Source organism: Schistocerca serialis, chromosome 5, assembly GCF_023864345.2.
Source record: "Schistocerca serialis cubense isolate TAMUIC-IGC-003099 chromosome 5, iqSchSeri2.2, whole genome shotgun sequence".
NCBI lineage: Eukaryota > Metazoa > Arthropoda > Insecta > Orthoptera > Acrididae > Schistocerca > Schistocerca serialis.
The window spans coordinates 579,933,240-579,945,808 of record NC_064642.1 but is presented as its reverse complement, the minus strand read 5'-3'; the positions used below and the strand labels follow the sequence as shown (position 1 = coordinate 579,945,808).

General features: G+C 45.4%; 1 protein-coding gene across 1 annotated transcript; it reads right to left on the bottom strand.

Moving 5' to 3' along the window:
• Nucleotides 1–8,608: 8,608 nt before the first annotated feature.
• LOC126482118 (cytochrome P450 3A12-like) lies at nucleotides 8,609–11,587 on the bottom strand. Its single transcript, XM_050106094.1, has 4 exons — nucleotides 11,032–11,587; nucleotides 9,797–10,008; nucleotides 8,836–9,043; nucleotides 8,609–8,724 (listed from the first exon to the last, which is right to left on the bottom strand). Exons 1-4 carry the CDS (start codon nucleotides 11,585–11,587, stop codon nucleotides 8,609–8,611), a joined length of 1,092 nt encoding a protein of 363 aa, XP_049962051.1.
• Nucleotides 11,588–12,569: the final 982 nt, after the last annotated feature.

Here is a 12,569-nt window from a genome sequence, read left to right as displayed (position 1 = left end):
GTATTATTACTGTGTGTTGCTCTGTTCCTTTTGTGTTATGAAAATCAGTAAAATAGCATGTTGTTTGTCGTATGTAGTTGTTCCACAAACGTGAGGCAGCTCTTACCATTGAAATTAATTTCGCCTGGGCCGTGATAACAGATGGCATTTCCTCGTGGCAGACAGGATCAGTTTTCCTAGCTCACATAAATTAAGTTTTATAAGAGTAACAGTTACTCACAAATCATTTGCAGAAAACGACAGTGGAAAAGACTAGCAATGAGATTGTCTCGGCCAAGCTGAAAGAAAAATACTTGGCGCACGATCTTTGGGAAAACTGCCAGATCGCAATAAGATTCAGCGAGAACAATGCCAAAACAAGCGTCCCCTTCTCTCTTTCTCTCTCTCTTTCTCTCTCTCTTGCAAGCTTATTTGTCTTTCCGACTCCCCCAGTACTACCTCCTACTGTCCTCAAAATTTCTTCCTGCAGCCGAATTACTGCTATTTTGCCGGTGGAGTGATATAGCGAACCGTCTATTCAATGTTTTAGTTATTCGTGTTTCCAGCCTCTTCTGTAACTGGCAAGCCGCTTAGTCAGAGCGCCGGCCGGAGTGGCCGAGCGGTTCTAGGCGCTATAGTCTGGAACCGCGTGACCGCTACGGTCGCAGGTTCGAATCCTGCCTCGGGCATGGATGTGTGATGATGTCCTTAGGTTAGTTAGGTTTAAGTAGTTCTAAGTTCTAGGGGACTGATGACCTCAGAAGTTAAGACCCATAGTGCTCAGAGCCATTTGAAATGGTCAGAGCTTTAAAACTGCTGACATTGAGAGGTGTGGGAAAACAGGCCTTACAACGTGAATTATTCAAGGACACAAGTTGTTTCAGTTAATTTTCATTTATTCAGTACAAATGACATTGTGATAACCATTACACCGATCTCTGGCTTTTTGCAGAATGGTAATTCAAGCTCTCTCTGATGACCAAAATTTTCCGAAAGTCATAGAACTAACTTTTATTTCACCTTTCAAGATGCATGTGTAACTACACCAAGGGATATTTAACCGTAAGACGAACGAATGAAGATTAGATCAACGTCCTGTCGATAACGAATTCAGTAGAGGTGTTGAAAGTTGTCCTGGCATGGCATACAACAATGAAAGTTAACCTGTGGTGCTGACTATATAAAATGATTGAGAATGTAGTAGAATTTACTAACAACATTTATTTTTTAAAGGAAAACACAGACATAAAGTATAGTTATTGATTGAATACTGTAAACAACTAATAGTAAGGTTAAGAGAACAAGGGACAAGGATCCTGGGTGGCAGAAGTGAGTCAAGTACTCTGGCTCTAAAAAGTGGATAACGCATTCTGAACTGATATTACGCTGAGCAGACTTTGATTGATCAAATCTACTGGTTTATATAGGTGCAGGTTAGAGCAAGTGAAGATTGATGCCGGTACAGCAATACATTACCCTGTTTGCTTCGTGCGGCGATGTAAATTGCAGCTGGCGAGAAGTGCTCGGCGGTGGCGAGACGTGGAGGCGGCACCTGTGAATCAACCGAGGCCACGAAAGAAATGCAGAAGTCTCGCTTTCTAGCGAACAGGCAGACGGATCGCAATTTACTCCCTAGCAGAGCCTTGAAATCACGGTAGATTTCGGTGTGTGACACACCCGTTCGCCGGTCATACCAAGGACCAATTTGGCTCACTTATACGATAGAGCACATAAGGATACCGCACGTCAAGACTGGTAAACCAAAATCCCTCGGCAAATAAGTAATCCGAGACATTTGAAGTCACACTGTTGGTACAGCAAGAACTTCACCACAGGCTCTCCAGTCTAAACTACTTGCAAGTGAAGTCAGTCTCAGGACAGGTCCCAAGCACCAACCACACACGTCAGAGCTTCGACCAGAAGATCCTTCCACACCGAAGTTCAGAACCTGAGTGCCTCACACGTCTCCAGATAAAAAAAAATCCGTTATTCCGCAAAGTGCGCGAACGACACCGCCTTCGCCCCATCTTGAGCCAATCACAGGGCTTTAGAGGCGCTAAGTCTCCCCTCCTACACGATAGCACAAACTCATGTTGAACAAGTGCAAGAGTTAAGAAACCCGCCTCTCTAGAAAAAAAAAAAGAAACAGCCAATTACTGGCTTCCTTAAGTTTTCATGGAGGGAGAAGATGTTTTTCTCCCGCAGCAACAAGCGAACAGATACAATCTTAAAGATCCTTATCTAAATTACCTGTGCCTTGGAGCATGTTAGTCCTAGCTATGAGGTGTAATAAAGATTCTATCTCTAAACGTTCCTCAGAAGCCGGAGTTTCTTATACAACCAAGGCGGCCAATGGAAGTGAGTCACAGGCCCATTTGCAGTATTGGTGAACATGAAAACTTGTGAATTTTGTTATGCATGTCTCTGTACACAGTGCCTGGTTTATGACTCCACTGTGCAGGCGCATCCCTTCAGTCCGTCGCACCCAGCCCAGCCTTCGGCTGGCGCCAATGCAGGTATAGCGGCATTGTCCTGCTGGAGACCCGTCTCAACTAGAGGCTGCTCTGTCTGACCTGTACGGCTGTGAGCCTGTCTGGCAAGGTTTACTGAGGGATGGGTTCGCCACCAATTGCTTTCAACTTCCAACATGCCCTTTCTATGAACTTAGAACCATAAAAATAGCTCATGCTTTTAGCGCCCTACCAGACTGCATCAACATCTGCTCAGACCGTTAACTTTCTAGAGTCTCACTCAAGGTGCATAAGGTTGTAACAAAATCTTTAGTAATTTTCCATATACGAAAAATAGGTGAGAGAGTAACTTGTCCTCTCTCAGTGTAGCACAATCTTTTATCGAACAGAGACTGGGACGGTCGATGGCAATGTCCCATTCAAAGCAATCATCACGGCATTCACCTCAAGGAGTTTAGGGAAATCACAGATAATTTTCTCAAATGCATGTACAATATGTTAGTCAGTTGTCTCCTTTCCCAATCATGGTTCAAATGGTTCAAATGGCTCTGAGCACTATGGGACTCAACATCTTAGGTCATAAGTCCCCTAGAACTTAGAACTACTTAAACCTAACTAACCTAAGGACATCACACACACCCATGCCCGAGGCAGGATTCGAACCTGCGACCGTAGCAGTCCCGCGGTTCCGGACTGCAGCGCCAGAACCGCTAGACCACCGCGGCCGGCTTCCAATCATGCAAGCACCATCTAACTACAAGCATTTATTTGTAATAGGTTTTAATAATTAAACACATAGGAAGTGCAGCAAGGCATAAGCGAATAGCTGCAGGGAATTGAGAAGAAATAAAAAAAAGTGGCCATCAAAAGGACTGATTCAGTATTTAAAAAAGTTAAAACTACGTAGGGTGACATAGAAAGCAAGGACGACAACATTAACAGTTCAATGGGAACTCTAGTATCAACCACGGAGGAGAAAGCGAATAGGCGTCAGGATACACTGAACACATCTACGAGGGCAGGACTCTTCTGATAACGTGATAGAAGAAGAAATGGGACCCAATATGCGGAGTTTATCACAGGTATGGAAGACGGTCGATCAAATAAGGCGAAAGGGATGGATAACATTCCATCAGAACTTCTACAATCATTGAGGAAGCGGCAGCCAATCGACTATTCAAGTCAGTGTGCAGAGCCTGTGAGACTGGAGATATACCATCGGAGTTTTGGAATATATCATCCGCATAATCCAGAAGATGGTAAGGGCACATGTACGTATGCAGTGTTATACTGGAAGTGGAGCATGGATTGCGAATGGTTCTCCACAGAACCGGCGAAGATAGGAACATATGGAAAAGACTGATACGAAGAAGGGACAGCATGATAGAACGTGTTAAGACAACAGGGAGTAGCTTTCATGGTACTGCAGGCAGCTGTAGATGGTAAAAACTGTAGAGGAAGATAGGGATTGCAATGAATCCAGAAAATAACTCAGGACGTGGGGTGCAAATGCTAACCTGATATGAAGAGATTGGAATTCATGGCAGACCGCATCGAACCAGTCACGACAGTCACAAGACTGATGATTAAAAGAAAGGGCTAATAGGAGGTTAATTTCTGAATAGTCCTAGTATTATGGTCAAGATAAAATTGATTAGCTCACGTACAAATGACACAGACGTCACGTCTCGCGTCACGTCTCTCTTGCTTCATTCGCGATCGGAACATGAGTGGAAGAAAATGTCTCGCTTGGCAGTGCACAGAGCCGCCGGAGGCGTGGCTCACCAGGCGCACTCCATTGGGTGCGCCAGGTTCCGCACGACCGCTATCGGCGTCTGACGGACACTTGCAACTCCCTTGGTAATGCTGAGGTCCACGGGGTGGTATCGATACGTGATCCATTGCTGGACATCATGTAGCCAAATATTTGAGTTCTCGCTAATGACTGATCAGATCAAATACATTCTATAATTCTCACTTGCAAACTATAGTGGCAGCAGAAAATATTGACAGCCATCGGTGTAGTAATAGCTTTTTTATTGTCGTAAAATTCCTTTTTGTCGAGGCCAATACGAAATTCCTGTAAGTACAGCTAAGAACACAGCTAAATATTTGCTACACCCACGAGTCTTCACGCTCCTACAGCATGGCACCGACTCTAAAGAGAGTCCACAAGCTTCTTCCGATACGCCATATCCAGCTGAAAATGATTAAATCCCTTAGAGCTACCAAATAGCGTGGATATTGATTTCTACATATCGTCTGCTGTTCCAAGTAGTTCCTTACGCTGTCTATGCCACTGAGCCCGTGTGATTCAGCGGACAAGTCGAGATGCTTTAGGACGATTGAGTTTTCGTCAAACCAGGAATGTATGTGTGCAGCTCTGAGAAGAAGGCTGTTGTCATCTGCGAAGACGGAGTGTTCACAGCATTCTCATGACGATGATGTTTGGTTTGTGGGGCGCTCAACAGCGCAGTCATCAGCGCCGGTACAAAGTCCCAATTTTTACGCAGCCCAATCTAGCTTCCGTCACGAATGATGGCGATGATGATGAAATGATGAGGACGAGACAAACACCCAGTCCCTTGGCAGAGAAAATCCCCATCCCGGCCACGAATCGAACCTGTGACTGCGATCGAGAGGCAGCAACGCTAGCCATTAGACCAAAAGCTGCGGACACGAAGGCAGCATTCTCACCATGGAGATATAGTAGAAGGGTCAACATTGCTTGTCACCGAAAGTGTTAAAATAAAAGTCCTGAGTCATTTTCAGGTTTACATGAATGAGTGGGCCCAAATCATGGCATTAAAAACATACCCAAAACACCACAGACCCACCTCGGGCCTGAACTGACCTTGAAGCGTCGGTGCAATCGACACGTCGCATCATTTGAAAAACCGAAAAATCGCGACACTTCGGGCCACACTACATGCAACCAGTCAGCTATTGTTCATTTTCTGTGTTGTTTGGTCCACTGAAGATTTATGTGCCACTATGAGCAATAAGCTTTAGCCATCCACCTACAAATGATCCTTGTATCCACTTTTCTTCACAATGATCATTAGGGCACTTTTGACATGGACCTGCATTCATTAACAATAGCAATTCCTCTAGAGATTGAAACCGGTTTTCAGTTCGTGTCGGTTGGAATATTTTTACGATCACTTTCCTTCGGCCGTGTTACAAAGCTGTGACTGGTACACCATTTTTTGTAGACACTTTGGACAGTCCTTGTTAACACAGCAACAGAACAGGAAACTTCATTCACGGCGTGCTCATGGGCACGTCCAAACACGATAGCTCCTTTCCGTCAATCTGTCACGTTTCCATGTCGACCCATTTTACTGCACTGACTCCATTCAACCGACTGGCCGTACACACCGCTTCACTGTCTTGACGTCAACCGAGGGGTATAAGACCGCCTGGGCCGGTTCTACAGCCCTCCATGGCGACCAGTGTGTTCCTTTGACTAACATTTTGCATGGTTTACTTAATCACTCATGTTACAGTCCAGTTCAGGTGCGATTGTGGTGTACAGTGTCGTGCTGATTCAGGCCTTAAATCTGTTTTTACACCTTCCATATGCTATCAGATCCGTAACGCTTTTCAAGTACTTTATGAATTCGGTAATATCCTGATATATTTTCTCTATTTGGTTTTACTACTAGGAGACGTGGGTGTATGAACCGCCTGCGGCGGCCGAGCCGTTCTATGCGCTACAGTCCGAAACCGTGCGACCGCTACGGCCGCAGGTTCGAATCCTGCCTCGGGCATGGATGTGGGTGATGTCCTTAGGTTAGTTAGGTTTGAGTAGTTCTAAGTCCTAGGGGACTGATGACCTGAGAAGTCAAGTCCCATAGTGCTCAGAGCCATTTGAACCATTTTTTGTGTATAAACCTGTAAGTTGGAGAAGATACAGTTGATACTCTGTCGTCACTGACTTGGCCTTTGTTCTTTCAATTTCAGTTCATTACGTTCTATTATTTTAAATTCTGACAATGTATCTCTCTTTTAAAATTTCCCAATTTTCCTATGTAATTCAAATATTTAACATTCTCTACTCCGATCTACAGTAAATTTTCGCTCTTCTTCCTTCCCCTTGCTGGACATACTTCAACGTCTTCAGTGGCCTGGTTTCCGCCACGTTTTGCATTCCCAGGGAATTTATCATTGCTGTGTTTTCGGCCTTTGCGTATATTTTGTGTCGTGATGTCAAATACGTGCCCTGAACGACTCTTCGCTGCTGCTTTCAAAACGACTAACCGAAGAATGAAGGACACTTCTTGTTCTGATAGCCTTCTTCTTCCGAAGCATGGGAATTTTCATGTGTTGTGAAGTCATTCTACAACTGTCTCATGAATCAGTGCTGCGAATGTCACGCACCGGTAGTCAAATGTGTGATATTTTCACCACAACATAAACTCCTGCAAAGGGGTGAAAATTGCGTTCAGGGCGGACAACAAAGTGCAACAGAGGCTGAAGCATAAGATCGTCACAAGAAGAGAAATGTATGGGGAGAGTGGCAGTTTATGCAATAAACTTTCAGAATTGAGAAATTAAGTACATGCAACAAACGGGAAGAAACTTCAGTGTAATGTTTAAAGAATATAATAACAAGAGAACGGCTCATCGGCAGCGGCGAAGCACCTCAAGAGCGAACAGCATCTTTGCATAACATCGCAGACACCTTGAGGGTATTGTACTTTGAGGATAAAAATTGATTGTTGTCTAATTTGGAAGAAGTGGATATCTTTTGCGCTTTAAGAAAGGAATGCGTCAGCGTGTTAAACGAAAAGACAGAAATGTCCCTTGGCCCACTTTAGCCATGTCCTTTTTGTGAAGCAGCAGCCAACTTATTCGAATTGAGGCTTTAGGTGCAATGTTTTCTGTTGGTAATTCCTTTATGGAATCACGCATTGTAACAAAGGTGAAGTTTTACTAGGACCTGCATATAATTTTCATAGATTTTATGACCGACCGTAGCTTGGTGGAGGGCTGTGACACATGCGTTGCAGGAATGTGGTGTGTTTGTTGGGTGAAAGCGGCTTCCTTGAGTTTACGACTGAGCCTTGAAGAATATAACACGCCAACATGAGGTACCCTAAGAATAGTTTTATGTTAAACAAAGCATGTTTTCTGCTGGATTTTTACTTTCGACAGTGCCGTATGGCATACGAGTTTTAACGGAACATTATACTACGGGACAGTATCAATATTTTATAGCTATGAGTGTGTGTAGTGTAGCAGTATATTGATTTGTTGCCTTGTTTTATAGCGCTTGATAAAAGGGTAATGTAACCTCGAAACAGGTTGTGGCGAAAATGTCACATGTTTGGTTACTGATGTGTTACATTCGCGATACTGATATGTGAATTTTTGTTGAAGACCTTAGAGTATCATGAGGACGAACCGTGGACTATTATACAGCCGATCTAAAGTGCAAAGCCGGCCGGAGTGGCCGAGCGGTTCTAGGCGCTACAGTCTAAGGGACTGATGACCTCAGCAGTTAAGTCCCATAGTGCTCAGAGGCATTTGAACCATTTTTCTAAAGTGCAAAGCACAAGATGATGTTGAGACAATTGATTTGGAAGAAGCAGGCAGTCGAACAAGATGGCCCGAGAGCCTGTGTCGGTAAGAGCTGTTACAAGTGAGAATTCTCAAAACAGTAATCACCGTACCACATAAAACTTTGGCGTCAACAACACTGTAGTGTAACAGGAGTCAGTAGGACATAGGAAGAAAGTAGGAGCTATCTGCTAAGAAAAAGATGTCTAAAGACAATATGTACAAAATAAAATAATTTATTGGCTTTTATTAACATTATGATTAGCTTATTCAGTCTTATTACTTGTTTTGCGCAGCAATTTAAGACGAAATGTTCTTTAGGGTCTTTACAAGTAATTATCATAAAAAATGCTGACAACATCTATTCAGCGTTTTTAAGTATATGAACAATATTTCAGTATGAAATAAATTATTGGACTACTACACAGTAGTAAAATTCTGAGCTCTGTTACATGGTAACGTATAGCAGCATGTATCTCAGTCTCATGCAGTGTATTCTTTGGATAATATCGGCGATGAAAGTAAATTACTTCTACTAGACTGCAAGGAATGCAGCACTGTGGGCGTCAAGCCACTATTCTAATTTCAGATCGCTAGAGATTGTCGACTCTCCTGGTGTGGAGCGTCTTTCCGTCCTTAGTGGACAGCTCGTAATGTGATAAGAGTTCGACAACGGCGGTCTTCACAGCCAACAGACCCAGCCTGTAACCTGAAACAGAAAGACCACATTAGGTTACGCACTGAGTAAGTCAAGTCAATTAAGGTACGTGTGCATTCAAAATAAAGATCGCAGGTGGGATGAATAAGATGCTGTACTTACCGACGCACTTTCGCGGTCCCCCGCCGAAGACGAGCTGCGGCGCCTCCACGCCTGTGTCTGGCTGGAAGCCGTGTGGCCCGCAGTCCCTGCTGAGCGACCAGACGGGCACCAGGACGCGGTCCCCCGGCTGCAGCCGCTCGCCTCCCAGCGAACACGCCTGCCGGCACTCGCGGCTCAGCACTGGCTCCGAGGGGTGCAGCCGCAGCGTCTCCGTCGAGCACAAGTACACCACGTCAGCCACAGGTAACGAGGATCCAACTTCGTACGACAAACAGTACACTACATGTGAGAAACAAGGGTGAGTACCCTACTCGTACTAAAGTTGTTTTTTAAGAACGTCACTTCCTAAGGGAAATTACATGAACACAGACTGCGAATGTAAATTGGAGGCATTTTCAACACAGCAGACACCGCTCACAGTAACTTGCCGCAGAGGTTTGGAGAACATACTCAAACAGTTACTTCTTTCTCCACCACCATTATCTTTACTTCTTTTCGTCCCTATTTACACATCTCTTTTTTATTAATCATCATCTATACACACTCTCCATCTTCCAGTGTGAGGTGCAAGATATTCTTGGCGTTATTTGTTTGCCCTTTTCACTTTTCTCTGGTGAATGGAATATGTGAAACATGACAACGTGTGCCCGCCCCTCTGTAGTGTTCCACACCTCCATATGGCCATTAAAATTGCTACACCAAGAAGAAATGCAGATGGTAAACGGGTATTCATTGACATACTACAAACTTTTTCTTCGAAATTCCCGCGTTTTCGTTAAGTTTTTTTCGAGTTTAAGGGTACTGACATTCTTCGCATTAGAGGGTTCTTCACCTACGCCGTTCTGAATCTCGTTACACTCACAGATTAAACTTTTCTGTACAACATAACTTCTCTTGAAGTAGGACATTCTGTCAGAATAAATTATCTTTACTACACAGATTGCAAAGGCGTTGTGCTCACCATTAACAACGGCTTCCAGCAGAGGCAGCGCAGTTGGATCTTGAGCAGAAGCAATGTCAGAGCGCAGTCGCTGCTGCAGCTGTGGCTGCGCGGCCAGCTCCAGGAGGCAGTGCTGCAGGACGTGGCTGGTCTCTCCAGCGCCAGCTGACAGGATGGCGGCGGTCTGACTCGAAACTGCAACGATGAAAATGATTGACTGTTGACAAATGCCACTGAATCCAAAGGAAACACTGTCTAGTCACTTTATTACGACCACCTAGTCGCACATGTATCGCCGGAAGTTTGCAGCACTCACGGCAGTTGTACAGAGTTGTAAATGATATCTAAAGCACTTCTGTGAGCTACTGAAAGGGTCATGGTGAAGAATTCAACCAGGGAATATTTTGAGAACTTAGTGGTGCTATTTTAGCCATTTCCCTACAACCATAACCACGTGACGTGCCGTTTCTAGTAGGATTACACCCATACTAGGGAAAACAATCTTTGTGTCCATGTGAAAGTACGGACAAAGAAATTACGAAATCAGTGGAAAGTAATTTCCACAAGATTAATGACAGTAGAAACCTAACCCAAAAACTTTTCTTAGACCACAGTACTGATGCTTCCCCGCTACCACTACGTCACCCACGCCTTCTACCAGCGTAACAGAAAAGCCTTCGCTCTCCGAAATCTCTCACTGGAGTCTCTTGATGCCCAGATGTCCCGTCATGCAGGAGCTGCGATCCATTGCATATTGCTGCTTGTCACCAGCGGCGAGGAAATTAGTTTTTCCCATCAATGTATCATCTTTAAGCCACCTGCCTACTTCAGAGCTCTGTTCGCAGCTTAGTTCACTGGGGTGCTTTAATAGACACAGAACGCTACTGCCCAGTTTATTTGGAAAGTGAACGGTGCTGCTATTGTAAGTCGACTTGTCTTCACCCAGAGTGGAACGATCACCTCGACAATAACGACAGTGTTATTAACCCTTTCGCCAGTAACGCATTTTCACGACAGAGCTACACAAAGAATTTACGTTTTACCAGAAAAGCAATGGAAGTCCATTTCACAATACGATTAATCCTTTCTTTCACTTGAAAAAAAAAACCCTACAGTCTTATCTGTCTTTTTGAACATCTATATTGCCAGGGCATATTATGTGACATATGTTATGTGACGTGTGTGGTGGTCATAATAATGTGATACGTTAGTGTCCATATATCTGATAAAATCACGAAGTAGGTTGCCATAGTTACCTTCGTGTAGGACAGCCTTATCATCTGCGCCTTCCAGCTTCATCCTCTTCGTAAGCAGGTGTACAAAGTCGTGAGAAGACACAGGGTTGCTGTTACGGTGGTCGATACTGACAGCAGCCACCGATCTGAAGAAGTTGGCAATCTTGTCGGGTAGTTGTCCCAGCCCCAGAGCGTCGAATGCGGCTCGACCCAGGTATTCGAACACGAAGCGGCGGCCAGGTTCGGTCTTGGCGTCGTGCGCACGCTGGACGGCCTCCAGGAACGGCGAGGAGCCGTCCGCGTCCTCGAGGGTCCGCGTCTGCAGACCGAGCAGCGCCGAGGCGACGCAGTCGGTGCAGTAGGCCAGCAGCTGCCGCGGCGACACAGCGGCTGCAGACCCGCCAGCCAGCGCGGCCAGGCGGCGGGCGTGCGCGCGCAGCTGCGGCTCGGCGGAGCGCAGGGCCGACGGCGTAAACGACGGTGTCAGGCAGCTGCGGGCCCGCTTCCACTGCTCTCCTGCAACACAGGCAAGGGCCTGCCTGAGTATCGCTACGGTACTCAGTGGGAACTGAGCCATATAACCTGTGTATTAGAGAGACTGGCTAAATGCCATCACAGGTGTCTCACCTTCCTGAGCGAACAGCCCGTCGTCGTAGGCCTGGGTGCGCGCCCTGGCGGGGAAGCTGGGGAAGTGGGCGGACAGCAGCTGCCAGGCGAGCTGTGGGTCCCTCAGCAGCAGCAGCCGCTGCCGGCCCAGCCACACCCACGAGGCGGACTCCTGCGGCCGCGACACGTAGTGGCCGTGCAGCACCTCGTGTAGGGGGCGCGTCTCCACCACCAGGGCCAGCAGCCACTGCACCACTCTGCAACGCAACGGAGAACACGCCTGTTGAACCAAGCCTTCCACTACTGCTTGTCTTTGTTACTGGTAAAGCTTCCAGGCTCTCATCGACCATGATACTATTATTTTCATGACGTTTCGTCCAGGGCTGCGTTGAGTATCTCGAGAGATACGCCTCTCTCCGCTGGGTCTTGTCTAGTGACTAGTACATCTGAAGATATGTATTGCAGCTCAGGACGAAATGTCAGTAACAAAAAAGTTTAATGCACCAGAGCCATACAACTGGCAAGATTCATAAGCAACTGTTGCTGTTGCACCCCAAACAAAAGCATGACGCTGTAGTATGCTGATTTCATCTAAATCCGTACTTCGCAATTCACAGAAGGTCATTATGTATTGAGCATGGCACAAACGACTACTTATATTCTTCAGCCGTTCATGCCCTACTGCTTACACACGGTCCTAGATAAACTGTAGATTCCTCACTGTAATTGAAAACTGCTGTGCTGAAATTCTTATCTCTTTGATTATGCTAGTTGAGTTTTTTTACATTTCTGTGATACTCTCCTGTACGTTAAGTAAATCTTGTTTCTATATGTATCTGTGATACTCTCCTGTACATTAAGTAAATCTTGTTTGTATGTGTATGGTATACGCTATTTGTTGGTCCAAATATATGAAACAACAAATAATGATAGAAACTTAATTACTTCGAGTG